General features: G+C 42.0%; 1 protein-coding gene across 3 annotated transcripts in view; it reads left to right on the top strand.

The window, feature by feature from the left end:
- The first annotated feature begins 851 nt into the window (after positions 1–851).
- Positions 852–17,287, top strand: part of aff1 (AF4/FMR2 family, member 1) — a 129,573-nt gene continuing 113,137 nt past the window's right edge. The window contains exon 1 of one of the 3 annotated variants that reach the window (XM_055639951.1): positions 852–1,455. Coding sequence is in view for 2 of the 3 variants with exons in the window: in XM_055639960.1 (XP_055495935.1) it covers positions 1,439–1,455 (17 nt within the window). In the remaining variant the exon portion in view is untranslated. The remainder of the gene's footprint in view (positions 1,456–17,287) is intronic. The other 2 variants (XM_055639960.1, XM_055639944.1) reach the window with 2 other exon arrangements.

Here is a 17,287-nt window from a genome sequence, read left to right as displayed (position 1 = left end):
TCTCCAACTGGTTCCTTGCACTATCCCATATAACTACTGTAAATCAAACTATCACATAGAAACATAGAAATTAGGTGCAGGAGTAGGCCATTCGGACCTTCGAGCCTGCACCGCCATTCAATATGATCATGGCTGATCATCCAACTCAGTATCCCGTACCTGCCTTCTCTCCATACCCTCTGTTCTCCTTGGCCACAAGGGCCACATCTAACTCCCTCTTAAATATAGCCAATGAACTGGCCTCAACTACCCTCTGTGGCAGAGAGTTCCAGAGATTCACCACTCTCCGTGTGAAAAAAGTTCTCTCACAACACCTCTAACAGTTTACCACATAACCCAGATCCCTTTTCACCTTCCTTCATCACCCCTCCTCCTCTTCTCGCAGCTTCCCTGCATCAGTCATCCTCCCATCATTTCGCTGTATTAGACTTCCTCCCACAACACGTTCCTACACCACAAAAGATAGACACAAAATGCTGGAGTAACTCAGCAGGACTGGCAGAATCTCTGGAGAGAAGGAATGGGTGACGTTTCGGGTCGAGACCCTTCTTCAGACTGGACCGAAGATAAACCTAAAAAGCTGGAGTAACTCAGCGGGACAGGCAGCATCTCTGCAAAGAAGGAATGGATGAAGGGTCTCGACCCGAAACGTCACCCATTCCTTTTCTCCAGAGATGCTGCCTGTCCCGCGGAGTTATTCCAGCTTTTTGTGTCTATCTTTGGTTTAAAACAGCATCTGCAGTTCCTTCCTACACATTCCTACATCACTGCATCTCCTCCAGCAGCAGCCAGCAGCAGCAGCAGCGGCTTCCAATCCACACCTTCCTCCCCTTTGCATTTGGGCAGGAACAAAGTCACTGGACCGCCACTAACCGCTCGTCTCGCCAGAAATAGCATGCCCAAATAAGGAAGGAAGCGAGCGGACTGCACCATTTCCGCCGCCAAAAGGTTTCCCCTCGCACAGAGCGGCTTATCCTGTTGTTATTGTTAGGAGGTAGGGAGAAGGGATCGAGAGACGGTGCAGGATAAGATCTTGCACCCACCTTGGAGGCGGCGGTGAGGTGGACGCTGATTTGGGCGCGTGTGTGTGTGTGTGTGCGTGCGCGTGCCTTGGCCAAGGGTCACCGCGCGCTCCCGCCGTTGGTCGCCCGGGTGGTGCTCGGCGAGTGAACGAGGCCGAGTCGAGCGAGCTGAGCCGAGGCGCTGCCCGCTGGGCCTGGCCACCGAGTGAGCGCAGTCGCACCATGTCCCGCAGCCCCTTGGCCCGGCCCGACCCGGCCGTAACACCAGCACCCTCACCTCCTCCCTCTCCAAACACAGCAGCAGCAGCGGCGGCGGCGGCGCAGCAACAACAACAACAGCAGCAGCAGCAGCCATGTCTGAACCACTGAGGGGCTGCTCACTCTGAAGCTGATGGCAAGCTGCTGGCTTCTGCACCATGGCCACTCACTCCAGGTAAGCAGGGCTACCGGCTACTTACTGCCTTGGACATCTTCAGACAACCTTAACTTGTCAGCTGCAAACACCCCTCAAAAATACAGGGACTGTCGCTGGACGCGTTCCGGTAATGGGGCTTGGGGGCGTGGGAATAAACCTAAGGAGTTAATTGAAGTTTTCTGTTTGAAATACCTCCTTTAGATTTGTTCGTGACGGCCGCATAGGATTTTGTTGTAGGTTCCGAAACTTGTCACTTGGGCTGGGGAAACCCGTTGTGACCAAAAAAAGAAATTCAATGGCTGTGTGTTAATCTGCTGATTTGGCAGTGGGCGAATGTACTAGAGTGAAAATTAATTGCTTTCATGTTCATTCTCACTGTGTTTTATTCAGTCGAGGCTGGTTTATCACAGTAGAAGCGGTTCTATGACTATTTTAATTTTAAATTCTCTGATCAGATTTTGACATCTGGCCTTGTACATCGGTACCATTATTACCTTTCTACTTGTGTGTCCTGAGCTAAATAAGACATTGATTATTGTTTCCTGGGTCCTCTTTTCGCGATTTTTGATCAAAGCAATGCCATACTTTTGATCTAGAGAACGATCCATATGTGTGATTGTACATTTCTAATGATGTAAAACCAGTTCAGTGAGAGGAAGTATCTATTAAAATTTGTGATATGGTGTAAATAATCCAATTCAGTTTTATCAGCTTGATTGAAGATAAAGAGAAATGTGATTAAGATCTTAATCAAATAAAATAAGACATTTTGAGTTGCTATTAAATTCCAACGTTGCATAACTTCCTTCCTGTTTGTAGTTGCTGCTGTCTGCCTCATGATTTTTCTTCTCATTTCTGTGTTTTTTTTTTATTATTGTGTACTTAAAGTGATGGATCTCACAGTTTCCTTGCAGAATTCCAACATTTTTCAATTGGTATTTTATTACCAATGAACAGTGGGGGGAAAAAAATTATGTGCCTTTGAGGCAGATTGTATCATACATGAGTGCAATCATACCATATGTTGCTTACACATCTTGCGTATAAGCTGTCAACAGTTTCCTTTTAACACCAATCTTATATTTCTGTAGATTAAAGCACTACAATTGTTTTTTTTAACATGTAATTGAGTTTTAATGCTTGTTGAAATGAAGATTGGCAGTGTCAGAGGTTTAGTTTGGTACAGTTTTGAAACCAGAAGACTTTGAAATATTCCAAATATCATATTGTTGTTTTGTCTATTTCTTTCAAGATCTAGTAGTTTTGATTTTCAATAAAATCAAACTGAGACCATCCTTGCTTAAGATCTTTGTAGTTGCCATATAAAGGAAATTTCCCCACCAATCTGGGCTGGAATCCAGTTGTAATTCCAGAAGGGAAAGAACACTCTGGTAAACCACAGTGCTGCCCAGATCCCTTCGTTTGGTCTTGTCTGGTAATGCTCAATCAAGATGTACAATTTTCTCTACAAATCATGATTTAAAATGTTTCAGGTTTTTAATTTGTGTTTTGAAAAAATCAATTTTCAGTTTAACATTAAAAATAAAGCATTATAAGCACTATCTTGTACAAGTTTTAACTTGTGCAATTAAATGTACTTGATGTTTGGGTGACTAAAGACAACATGGGTCTTTGTGTTGCTAAACAAGATGCTTTCAGCCAAGACTGTTGTGCGACTGATGTTTGGCTTTTGTCTTTCTGGGGTGAGGGTGGGGGGTATTAGCTGAGGTTTCAAGTCTCATTTTTATCTAGTGTCCCTTCCCATAATGGTATTGGTGTGTACATGAGATTTTTCTCAGCCACTTTATACTTTAATAATCAATAAATATTTGCTTTTGGGTTCACTACAATAAATTAGTCAAGAAAATATAAAAATAAGCACTTCATGATTGCTCAATGTAGGCGACGGAGATGAAAATCAATGAAATCATTAAACCTTTTTCAGTGTCTAGTTATCTTCCTGTATATTGTGTCATTGTTATTGTTCCTACATTGGTTTGGGAGGTAAAGCTTGCTTCACAGGCTCTCTTCATTTTCACACATAGACCATTAATGACAATGGAGGCACAAGGATCTGTAGATGCTGGAATCTCGAGCAATACACTAAAAGTGATAGAGCAACCCGCCGGCTAGAGCAACCCTCCAACCCGTGGAGGGAAAGGACAGGCCACATTTCTGCTGCTTTCAGACTGGAGTCAGTCCACTCCTTAGCAGATGCTGCCTAACCCGCTGAGTGGCGGAAACCAGCATCTGCAGTTCCTCCAGCACTTTGTTTTGCCATTAATCACTATAATATTTTGTTGAAGGATCGGTGAAACCCGGCCATTGAGTGGGAATGTTGAAATCTACCTACTTAACAAGGATTCATGTGCTTGCTTAGTGCTGTTCTTTAAAGTTCTATTTTAGATTGGTTTAGAATATGATCATGTATGAACAGAGCAGAACAAGAGCAGGATTAGGGCAGTTTGTTCCTTGATCTAACTGTATGATAAGGCAATTGTACTTTCCTGCTCTCCAGACCCCTTGACCCAAGCAGTCATTCCAGGTGCGACAGAGGTTCACCTGTGTCTCCTCCAACCTCATCTACTGCATCCGCTGCTCTAGATGTCAGCTGATCTACATCGGTGAGACTAAGCGGAGGTTGGGCGATCCTTTCGCCGAACACCTCCGCTTGGTCCGCAAGAACCTACCTGACCTCCCGGTGGCTCAGCACTTCAACTCCCCTTCCCATTCCCAATCCGACCTCTCTGTCCTGGGTCTCCTCCATTGCCAGAGTGAGCAACACAGGAAATTGGAGGAACAGCACCTCATATTCCGCTTGGGGAGCCTGCATCCGGCGGGCATGAACATTGAATTCTCCCAATTTTGTTAGCCCTTGCTGTCTCCTCCCCTTCCTTAGCCCTCGAACTGTCTCCTCCCATCCCCCAGCCCTCTGGCTCCTCCTACTCCTTTCTCCTTCCTTCTCCCCGCCACCCCCTATCAGTCTGAAGAAGGGTTTTGGCCCGAAACGTTACCTATTTCCTTCGCTCCATAGATGCTGCTGCACCCGCTGAGTTTCTCCAGCATTTTTGTGTACCCTTGACTCACTTGTAGTTTAAATGAATATCAATCTCTAATTTGAATATATTAATTGTACCAACTTCTGCAGCTGTCTGGATGGCAAATTCCAAAGAATCTTGACCCTTTTAAGAAAAGGTTTGTCTCTGCATTAGACTGAGGTGAATGACCCTTTATTTTGAAATTAGGCTCTCTAGTTCTAGAGGAGTCTCGGCGGCATATTGGCACAGCTAGTAGATCCACTCTCTGCGCTAGAGAACCAGGTTCAATCCTGATCTTGGATGGTGTTTGTGGCGTTTGAACATTCTCTCTGATTCGTGCATATCTCCCCACATCGCAAAGGTATGTTCCTAGATAGGTTAAATGCCATTGTAAATTGCCACAAAAAGCTGGAGTAATTCAGCGGGAGTCTGAAGAAGGGTCTCAACCCGAAACGTCACCCATTTCTTCTCTCTAGAGATGCTGCCTGTCTGAGTTACTCCAGCTTTTTGTGTCTATCTTTGGTTCAAACCAGCATCTGCAGTTCCTTCCTACACATTGTAAATTTCCACTTGTATATGGACGAGTGAGAGAATCCGGGGAGAGTAGATCAGAATACAAGGAGAATAACAACAATTGGAATTAATGTAGGAACAATGGACATGGTTGCTGAAGGGCCTGTCTGTATTGTACATTTCTGAATCTAAGGGAATCTCTTCTCAGCATGCACTCTGTCAACATCCATTAAAATTTTATAATTTGCAATAAGATCGTCTTTCATTCTATTATATTCCCATCTTTTCAACTTTTATGCAGCATATTTTGCAATTTCACCTTCTGAATTACATGTGGCAGCAAATGAAAGAAGGCCATCGTAACCGCACATCAACAAACAGAATGTTAGAAGAACTGATGCCGGATCTTGTCCTGAAATATCAATTTACATCTTGTGCCTCCACAGATGCAGCATTCTGTTGCAACTGATTACAGGATCTGCAGTCTGTTTTGTCTTATGTCTACGGTAGTTTTCGATACTTTGTCCTGTGAGATGTCTATCATGCTTTTTGAATTTCACAACCACTGGTTACAAGAGCAAGACTGGTGTTAATCCGAAAGTAACATAAAACCACTGTTGATGTATGGGACTCAAGAGCCTAAAACCAAGTTCAGTTTTTTCCCCAGTCTTAATCAAATTTGCACGCAGTGCTAAAACATTTTGTACTAAGAGGAAACATTTTATCAAATACATGTTATGTATTGAAAATATTTATTATAATATGGAAAACTGTGACATCTTTTAGGAAGCTTCAAGGTCAATTTACCACTCTAGTTTTTTAAACTATTTTGCTGAGGTTAATTTAAGCAGGTATTTTGGTAACTCATCTGCATGGCTCCAAATCAAAATATTATATTATTAGTTCATGTGCCATTTTTGAGGAAAATATGCTTGTTCTGCGTAATGAGCCAAAGGTAATGGTTAATTTTGAGACTGCGGATGATGCGATCTAGAGCAGAGAACAAACTGCTGGATCAGACAGCATATGTGGGAGGATTTGGACCGACAACATTTCAGGTCAGGGTCCTTCTTCAGACTGATTAAAATTACCTAGCTGTAACATTGTTTGTCCATTTCCTTCCACAAATGCTGCCTTTCCCTCTGGTTATTTTATTTTGTTCAAGGTTAATTTTATCTAGCCACTTCAAGCTCAACCAGCTATTGCCAATTGTGTGTCGACTGCTCATGCAAACTTCATACAGAGGACAATTCTGAAGCAATATCAAACTGCCTATTGCTACTTTAAATGAGAATGCAATAGGAAAAGACGTGAAGGCAGACATATATTTCAGACAGAAGGGGGAAATTGTAATTGGGTATAAGAAAATGATAGAGAAGTTAAACAAATGCTAGAAATACTGAAGAGACAATAGTTTAGAACGAATGAGGAACTAAATGAAATGTTAGTAAATAAGTAATAATGGAGAAGTTGGGCAAGCTGCAAACCAATAAATCTAAAGAATCTGATGACCCACTTTCCAGAGTTTTGAAAGAGCTAATATTGAAAGCGGTTTCAGAACATGACCATTATTGGGGCAAATGCTGAAATCTATCAAGCAAAAGACGAGAGGATTGAGCAGTCGACATTGATTTACAGAAGGAAAATCGTGTTTGGAGATCCTTTGAGTATGTTACTGATAGAAGTGATTAAGGGTGAACTGGTGGATATATATTTTTTCAATGCTTTTGGTAAGGTCCAACAGGTCCAATAAGATAAGTAATTGAGTTGTCCAGCACAGAAACCGACTATGGTTTATTATGCTGTCCATCATTGCTCTCTATACTAATTCAATTTGCATGTATTAATTCCATAACCAGCTATGTCTTCCTCATTCAAGAATCTATGTAGATATATTTTTAAATGTGGTTAATGTTCTTTTCTCCATCACTTCAGGCGGCATTTGAGATACCAGTTACTTTGTGTGGAAAACATTAATCCTTCAAATTGCCTTTAAACATCCTGCTTCACGCCTTGAATTTATGCCCTCTCGTTTGAGGGTGCATTCAATCTCTCTTTGTAACTCAGGCCCACTAATCCAAACATCCCTGTGATTTTTTTTCTTTTCTCTGCACCCTCTTTAGCTGAATCGCATCTTTCCTGTAGTGCAGCAACCAGAAGTCCAAGTGCTCTTAACCGATGTTTTGTACACATGTCAGATGATGTCTTACGTCTTGTACTCTGGTTCGGCTGATGAAGGCATACATAACATACACTTTCTTCATTGCACTTTCTCCCTATTTTGCAGCTTTGAGGGAACTTTGTACTTGTATCCCGAGGTCTCTATTCAACATTTCCCAGGGTCCTGTTAGTCACAATGTATGACCCGACCTTGTTTACCTTTCTAAAATGCTTCACTTTCCGGTGCATTGAACACAGAAACAAGCCCTTCGCCCATGATGTCTGTGCCGAACATGTCTAAGTTAAATTCCTTATTAGTTATCCCTAATCAGTGTTTGCCTTTGCGAGTAACTCAGCAGGTCAGGCAGCATCTCTGGAGAACATGGATGGGTGACTTTTCGCGTCGAGACCCTTCAGACTGACCAGAGTTTTCCAGCTCTTTGTATTCTTTTGTGTATTAATCGGCACTTGCAGTTCTTTGTTTCTACAAATAATTCTCAATATCCCTTCCAATAGCTTTCCCACCACTAATGTAAGGCCTACCAGCCTATTGTTCACTGGCATATTTCTGCTGCCCTTCTTCAATAAAGACTGCTTCCAGGAACAACATGAGGAGGGATTGAATAGAGTGGAATTTTATTTTCTGGAGTTTAGAAGAATGAGGGCAATCTCATTGATAGATGGAAATTCATATACAGCTTGACGAGCTGGATGTAGGGCAGCAGGGGAAAAGATAATTCTCTCTAAGGAGGCTGGAAAAGACCATAGAGGGATAAGACCAGCCATGAAAGATCTTTGAATGCTGGCGAAGTCTTAGATGTTGATGGTCCCCTTCTGTGCCGTATGTTCTTAGAATAATAACTACAAGATAAAGATGCTTAATTGCTTGTGAAGTGTTTTGGAACTTCCGGAAAGGGATATTTTTATGTGTGTTTGTGCTCTGGCACTGCACCCCCAATTTCCTTTGTGAAAAGTACTTCATAATGAGAGCTTCTTTGACAAGATTTGGGATTTAAACTATTGCAAATTGCCATTGCAGTCTTAGCATTAGGGGTAAGGTCAGTAATGACCTTGTCAATTGCACCCATTTTAGAATGCCGATGAGTGTCTAATCTTCCTAGTCATAGTCATTAATGTACAAGGGCTATTATATATTAGCTATAATAGAGCACGTATTAAATATTCCAGTCCTCTTTCCTGTAAGATTATGCCATTATCAGATAATATTATTACTCACACATGTTATCTACTTTGTATATATTGATACTTATAATGCAGTTTAAAATAAAAAATTGCCTGCCATCAATAGATTAATTTGGATGCTTTCAAAAAATATTGTCATTCATGAAGTGTAGACATAGTCAGAAAAACGGAAATGAAACTGATAGTCTGTAGATACTTTAATCTGAAGCAGAAAAAGATAAACTGCTGGAAGAACTCAACAAGTCAAGCAATATCTGGGGAGGCAAAGGAATGGTCAATGTTTTAGGTAGTGACCCTGCATGGAACCAGAGAAGGTGGAAGGTGGGGGGGGGGGTGAAAAGTAGAATCCAATAAGAGAGGGATAATGGGCAGATGGAACAGTGGGGTTGGGTGGAATGGGAAATATGACGCCAATGTAGAGGAAGCTAAATCATGAGCACCAAGTTCAAACAGATGCCATCAGCAATCCGCCCTTGGTTCAGGAATGATTTTGAATGGACTATATTGGCGGATCCAGATTAACATATGCGCCAGAATGGGTAAGGTTTCTGTCATAATGGAATTCAAATTCCTGTCCCTGGATCAGTGTTCCAAGCCTCTGGATAACAGTTCAGCAGCTTGACCACTGTGCCTCTACTTCTCGATTAATTCAATCAGGTTAGAGAAATGGTTGTTGAATGCTCACTCAAGTGAGTCCCATTTATCTTGAGCTGTTTCCAAAGTGCCCAATGGTTCTGACTGAACTGGTTACCTTCCTATTGCAAACCTGGTGTTTGTTGTCTATCTGTAATAGCTAAGCAATTTTGCATATTTTAGTGATCAGGAGGAGACGAATGCAAATATACAAATATTTCATTAAAAAATCTTCATGACATTGATGTTTGAAGTGAGCAGTCCATTACTGGATAATGAATGAGAAAAGATTCAACACAAATTTATGTGATGCGGTTAAATCTTGCCTTGAAGGTAAATGCTAGATGCCTGTTTAATGCTCTGACAAGAGAAATTGCATTGTTAATTGACAATTTGCAGAGGTGAACATGACAGCAATTTCTGTTGTCAGTTTGGTTATTGCTGTTCCTGACTTAAGCATGCTATTGCTGTTTTTATTGAACTAGTACAGTCCTGTTCACTGATGAACCCAAAGTATTCTATTTATTTTCAAGGTTAGGCTAATAATTCCACGTAAACTGGTAGGGCCACATGAGGATTGCCCAAAAGATCAAGTGATTGGGACAGAATTAGGCCATTCGGCCCATCAAGTCTACTCCTAACCCTTCTCCTGCCTTCTTCCCCATACCCCCTGTCACCTGTACTAATCACCAATCTCTATCTCTGCCTTAAAATAAAAATCTATTGACGGCCTCCACAATCTTCTGTGAAAAAGAATTCCACAGATTCACCACCCTCTGACTAAACAAATTCGATCACCTTCCTAAAGGAACGTCTTTTAATTCTGAGGCTACGACCTCTAGTCCTAGACTCTCCCACTAGTGGAAACATCCTCTCCACATCCATTGTATCCAAGTCTTTCACTATTCCAATGAGGTCCCCCTTCATTCTTCTAAACTACAGCGTGTGCAGGCCCAGTGTCAAACGCTCATCATATGTTAACCCACTCATTCCTGCGAACATTCTTGTAAACCTCCTCTGGACCCTCTCCAGAACCAGCCCATCCTTCCTCTGATGTGCCCAAAGTTGCTCTCAATACTCCAAATGTGGCCTAACCAGTGCCTTTTAGAGCATCAGCAATACTCCAAAAAATCCATCATTGTACCGGTACCAAAAAATGCCTCCCCAGCCTGTCTGAATGACTACCGTCCAGTGGCCCTTACCTCGGTAGTCATGAAATGCTTTGAGAGGCTGGTGAAGAAACACATCTGCGCCTTCCTCCCTCGGAACATGGACCCGTTGCAGTTCGCATACCGTCCGAAAAGATCCACGGATGATGCGGTCTCCCAGGTCTTGCACACCGCTCTCTCCCATCTGGACAGCCAGAAGGGGGGCTACGTGAGGATGCTGTTCATAGACTACAGTTCAGCCTTCAACATGATAGTCTCACCAGACTGGCCGGGAAGCTAATGGAATTGGGGCTCAAAACCTCCCTGTGTGCCTGGGTCCTGGACTTTCTCACCGCCAGGCCCCAGGTAGTCAAGATGGGAGGGAATACATCGAAGTCCCTCACCCTGAGCACAGGATCGCCCCAGGGTTGCGTCCTCAGCCCCCTATTGTACGCCCTGTACACACATGACTGTGTGGCTAGGTTCAGCTCCAACTCAATAATTAAGTTTGCTGATGACACTGTGGTGGTGGGCCTTATCTCAGACAACGACGAGAAGGCCTACTGGGAGGAGGTGGCTGGTCTAACATTCTGGTGCCAGGATAACACCTCCTCTTGAACATCAAAAAAACGAAGGAGCTGATCATGGACTTTAGGAGGGCACATCATCCGAGGACGTACACTCCATTGAGGATAAATGGGGATCATGTGGATAGGGTGAACTGTTTTAAATATCTGGGAGTCCACATCTCCGAGGATATGACATGGCATCACACGCCTCAGCACTCGTGAGTAAGGCAAGGCAGCGCCTTTACCACCTCAGGCAATTGAGGAAATTCAGAGTGTCTCCGAGGATCCTCCAGTGCTTCTACGCAGCGGCGGTGGAAAGCATCTTGTCCGGGAACATTACCATCTGGTTTGGGAATTGCTCTGCCAAGGACAAGAAGGCTCTGCAGAGAGTAGTGCGTTCGGCCGAACGCACTATGGGAACTTCACTTGCCCCCCCTGCAGGAACTATACATCAGGAGGTGCAACTCCAGAGCCAACAATATCATGAGAGACCCCTTCCACCCATGCAACGGACTGTTCCAGCTGCTACGGTCAGGCAAACGCCTCCGTTGCCATGCGGTGAGAACGGAGAGGTTGAGAAGGAGTTTCTTCCCAGAGGCCATTCGAACTGTAAACGCCTATCTCACCAGGGACTAACTCTACTGAACGTTTTTCCTTCCATTATTTATTATGTAAAAGAATATGTGTGTTATGATTGTGTTTATAGTTTGTTTGGTTGTTTGTCTTTTGCACAAAAGTCCGCGAGCATTGCCACTTTCATTTCACTGCACATCCCGTATGTGTATGTGACAAATAAACTTGACTTGACTTCCCTGTGTTTGTGTTCCAGCCCTCTTGAAATAAATGCTAGCGTTGCTTTTGTTTTCTTATCGACCGATTCGACCTGCAAATTAACTTTTTAGGAATCCTGCACCAGCACTCCCTTATCAATGTACATTGCAGTGGAAGATGAGTGACATTGTTGACTGTATGTTGTACAATTTAATGACTTTTTATTTACAGTGCACCTTTAAAGTAATATGCAACTAAAAATAATGTGTTTAATTATAAAACATCTTGTATTGAAATCACGCCGCAATCTTTACATTTGTTTGGTAGGCATGTATTGCTCTCTTGTGAATATTGGCACAACACTAAATTTAAACCTAGAAAACTTGAATGGCACTCAGTTAATTTTGTATTGATTCCAGCAGGCACACATTTTAAATTTGTTTCAATAATCTCTTCAGTTGCAAGACAATTTCTGCTGCATTTACTAATCTTGGACTGGGTAATGCAGTATCTATTTTGTTACACCAGATCTGTGATTTTGAACTCTACTCATGAATATTATGTGTACTCATTTCCGTTCCAAGTAGTTAAACCTTAAATACCTAGATGGTGTAGGTGGCACTATTCACATTTTGCAAACATTGAGCTCGATTTGAGTTTTTTATGTCTGCGTATGGTCCGTTGGGCTCCCAAGGCACATAATCTCTTTAAAACCAAACTGAGATTATAAATTGCACAATGACAAAATTAAGTAAATACGATGTCCCTCCATGGAATGTCTCTGGAGTTGTTTTCTGCGACTTTAGTGTTGGGTGAAGTTGGTAATTAAAATTTCTTGCACACTTATGTAAACAGTAGACTGAAATTTATAGCCCACATTTTACACTGTATTTTGTTCAATGTTTTTTAGTTAGATGGCCTTTGCACTACATATAATATTCGTCAGGTAGTATTGCAAAACTTCTCCTTAAAGATAATTGGCATTTGAATAGACTTTCTTTACATTTGTTTGTCCCCAGAACGTAAACCATGTTTAGGGTTTCTAAGACCAGTTTAAATGAAAATATATATATATGCATGAGTGCAGAAAAATCTCTGAAAAGATAGGATATAAATCTAATCGTGTGACCAAAATATTAACTTGCACGTTTTTATTCTTACTGATGGCATGGTGTCATTTGTAAATTTGTATATGTTATTTACACTAAATCTCATCTTATTCTCTTTCCTTCCCCTTTCTGGTTTCACTGGGCTGTGCGCCTGCAGTGAGCAAAAGGGGAAAAGTTGATTTAGTTCAAATTTTCCATCTGAGTTTTCCACCAATCAAAAGCATGCAACACTTTGTGATTGTTGTCTCTTATAGACACAGCTAAAATCCCAAATTTTATTGAGTCGGCATCAAGTGTACCTTCTGACCACAGTAGTATTCTTTGGTGGTGATCCAGATCATCTTCTCACATTTTCCTTTTGTTTTCCTCTATCTGATGGATAAATGTAAGTATTTTTCACTTTGCATGGAAAGGAAGTATAAGCAAGAGCAGAAATTGATACCACAGGTGCTGGAAAATTTTAAATAAATACAACAGAAGCATTAAGCATATGGCATTAAGAGAAAAACAGAGTTACCATACGACCAGTGTTATGATTGAGCTGGAATATGTGACCTGCTGTTAATAGGTTTCTTACCTAGTGGTAACAACCACACTAGTGACACAAATGAATCCTTGTTGATCTTGCCAATCCTCCTATGCAGTGCGACTGTCCTTCCTACAAGTGAATCCTTCAGCGGGTCGTAAGTAATGTAACCAGCTAAAAATCATGCAAGTATATTGATAATGCCAAGGTTAAAGGCACACTCTGTCCATCGCCCTTCCCTTACAATAGTGGCATTAAGAGGTTTTTAGATGGGCATATAGATATGCAGGGATTGGAGGGATGTGGATCACATGCAGGTTAAGGAGATTAGTTTAACTAGGTATAGACATCATGGACTGAAGGGCTTGCTCTTGTGATGTACTGCTCTTTTTTTCTTTTATGGCCATTAACATCATAACTGATTACTCCATTTTCTAATTTTCTCATTTATCACTTGCGAGATGAAAATTAGTTAGTGTTCGCCTGCAATTATGAATCCATTTCAAAATTAATAATTTGGGCTTTGAAGTCAATTCAATGCAGCTTGAAAAATACTATAATTACAAATTATTTTTCTTTCAGTTTTGGGCATTTTTTTAATGTCTGAAATTTCATTGTCAGTGACCAGTATCTGAATAAATACAGCAGAAGTGGAAATAAAGAAATTATTGAGATGTTAAGATTTCCTCCTTGGGTATTGTAACAAACATTTTTTTTTTCATGGGCATGTGCTCAATTTTTAGGACTATTCTTACATTTATTTTTGCAATATTGGCTGAATCCTCTTTGAATGCAATGGCCAGATTGCCTATTTCCATCATGTACAACATGATTCCAACCCAACCCTTTCATTTTTCAGAAGGACTATTTACTTTGGGATGTACTTGCCTTCTTTCTGTGCAGCTGGATGACTTCAGCAAGAGGCATTCAATTAGGTTTGCATGGTAGGTTGCTCTAGAAGGTTAGACTGCATGGGATTCAGGGAGAGCTAGCCAACTGGATAGAGAATTGGCTTCATGGAAGAAAGCAGAGGGTGATTGTGGAAGGGTGTTTTTCAGACTGGAGGCTTGTGAGAAGTGAGGTGCCTCAGGGATCAGTGCTGGGCCCATTATTGTGCATGCTTTATATCAATGATTTGGATGAGAATGTAGAAGGCATGATTCGTAAGTTTGCAGATAGCGAATGGTATTGTAGATAGTGAAGATAATTAGCAAAAATTAAGGCAAGATCTTGATCTGTTTTGAAAGTGGGCTGAGAAGTGGTTAATGAAGTTTAATGAAGACAAGTATGAGGTGTTTTATTTTGGGAAGTCAATCCAGGGCAGGACCAAAACAGTGAATGGTTGGGCACCCAAACAAATAAAGGCACTTTGGATCAAAAGAGGTGTACCTGGTATGAAGAAAAATCTTATTGTGTGAGTAATACAACGAGGATTCAAAGTACTATTAATCACTCAATCTCTCACCAGTTCAGAAAGATCAAGGTGCAAGAATGGTCTCACGGAAGAGTGATATGTTGCATGATAATACAGGTGCACAACCTTTTATCTGAAAGCCTTGGGACCAGAAACTTCTCGGATTTCGGAATTTTTCGGATTTCGGAAGAAGATTTTTTAGCGTAGATTAGGTAGGTAGCGCAGGCGGCTTGAAAAGCCTGGAACGGCTGCCTCCTCCCCGGAGACCGGGGAATCATTGTAAATCATTGCTTAAATGTTAGTCAGTTAGTTTGGAGGGATTTTACGTGGTGAGGGGGGGTGAAGGGGGAAACTTTAATTCTTAGTCCCCTACCTGGTCGGAGAGGCGGGGAGCGGGCAATGCCTTACCGGGTCGCCGTGCAGTAAGCTCCGGAGCGCTGTGGCCGCCGACTCCCAACATCGCGGAGCTGGGGCTGCGGGCGTCCGGCCGCGGGCGGCGCCAGTTGTAGCTCCGAACCCGGCAACTCTACCCCTGGCTGCGCGGCGCTCCAAATCCAGCGCGGCCCGCGGCCGGACGCCCACAGCCCCAGCTCCGCGATGTTGGGAGTCGGTGGCGTCGCAACGCTGGGATACTAGCGGGGAGTGGGCAATTCCTTACCGGGTCGCCATGCGGTAAGCTCCGGAGCTCTGTGGTTGCCGACTCACAACATCGCGGAGCTGGGGCTGCGGGCGTCGGGCCGCGCTGGTTTTCGGGCAGAGGGGAGGCTGTACATAGTGCCGGCTGTAGCGGTCGTTTTCAGACCCCAACAACGGGGAAAAAACGGAGGGATATCTGACCATTTCTCACTGCAATGGAAGCCTATAAATAGCGATCGATATCCCTATTTTTCGCGAAGATTTACATATCCCTCTTGATGGGTAGAACTGGATCAAGCACTGGCTCTTTTCTTACTAAAGCTTTCTAACCCATAATATTTGAAAACAATGGTGAAATTACTTCCTTCTTTTGCCAAAGACAGGACTCCAGAGTAAAATGGAGGAAAATAGTAATGTGGTGATGTTCATGAAACAACATTTTAAGAAGTCTCTTATTAGGTTTGAAATATAAATAAGAAGTTGGAATCACTGGCAAGAGAAACATCGAGGTCACATGAGCAAAACATAATGTGCTGGAGGAACTCGGCGGGTCAGGCAGCAGCTGGGAAGGGAATGGACAGGTGACATTTCGGGTCAGACGTTCAGACTCTGAAGAAGGGATCGGGCCTGAAAGATCACCTGTCCATTTCCTACCCTGCTGAGTTCTTCCAGCACTTTGTGTTTTGTTCAAGATTCCAGCATCTGCAGTTTCTCGTGTCTTGATAGAGGTCAAATACTTGGTTTTAACCTTATTCTTGGTATATTACTGGGTTATTTTTTTGTTCTATTGATGCTCTTTTGGCGTCTTCTTTCACTTGTTGCCTCTTACTCAAATTCTCAGAAAAGCCATAAATGTAGGTCAGGCAGCATCTGTGGAAAGAGAGAGTTAGTGGATTTTTACTGGAGAGTCTACAACCTGAAATATTGACTGCTTTTTCTGCAAACACTGTTCATTCCACTAAATGTTTACAGCACTCAGGTTTTATTTCAGATTTCTAACCTTGTACTTTCTTGATTCTCAGAGTAGCTTGTTTGCCTGGTATGACTTCTGGTATTTTTTTTCCTCTCTTGTACTGTCCACTTTTTTCCGGTCCGTTTGTATTAAGAGAGATTGATTTCCATTCTGACCACAGGAGCATGGTACTTGATATTCACTGCTTCTGTGATACAAAGATGAAAGTTCTTTAAAAGCCTTATAAGGAACAAAATTACAATTTAAGAGGCAAATTACTACAGGGCATTTTAGAGAAGGGGAAATGTTTTTGGAGTGGTAGATATTTCACTGGTTAATAACATAGACATGCAGATCAGCAGTCAATATGTTTGGTTTTCTATTGATATTCTAAGCCATGTTTTGGGTACAAGTTGTTCAGGAGATGTCAATGCTATCAAGAGAAGTTAAAAATGGAATCGGATCAAAGGAAAGGGCACTTTTCTGCTGCCAGAAAAAACATCCTAGAAAACCTGAGAGTTGGAGAAAGTTCAAAATACAGCCCAGTTGGACCAAGGCAGAGAAAAGGAAAATGAACATGGAATTATCGTCAGTTGAGAGAAAGATGAAAAAGACAAGCCTGAGAACATTTATATAAAAAGGAAAAGATTTTCTAAAATCTTTAGAATATTCACCTATTCCTTTTATCCAGCCATGCTGCCTGTTCCACTAAGTTACTCCAGCATTTTGTGTTTATCTTCTAAAATCTCCAGTTGACTGGGAATTGAGAAATTATTTTGGGGAATAAGGAAATGGCAAAGCAGTTTAAATATGTTGTCGCTTTTTTGGTCAAAGAAAGCACAAAGCTTCTGGGAATAGTGGAGAACAATGAATGCGGATTTATGAAAATCATAATTGATACTGGAAAAATGATTAGACATTTGGAAATTAAAGGACTTGATGACCTACATTCTATGCTTTGAAGGTGGTAACTATGGAAATAGCAAATTCACTAGTTGTACTCTTACAAAATTCTGTAGATTCTGAAACTACGCACAGATTGAAAAGTAGCATATGTAAGTAACCCTGCTATGTAAGAAAGGAAGTGGAGGGAAATGGTGAACAGCAGACCCACTTCAGTTTACACTCATAGTCATAGCGTCATACAGCATGGAAATCGGGACCCATCAGCCCAACTT

This window comes from Leucoraja erinacea, chromosome 1 (genome assembly GCF_028641065.1).
Source record: "Leucoraja erinacea ecotype New England chromosome 1, Leri_hhj_1, whole genome shotgun sequence".
Classification (NCBI taxonomy): Eukaryota; Metazoa; Chordata; class Chondrichthyes; order Rajiformes; family Rajidae; genus Leucoraja; species Leucoraja erinaceus.
Note: the sequence above shows the minus strand (reverse complement) of the source record. Positions and strands in the feature narration are given on the sequence as shown.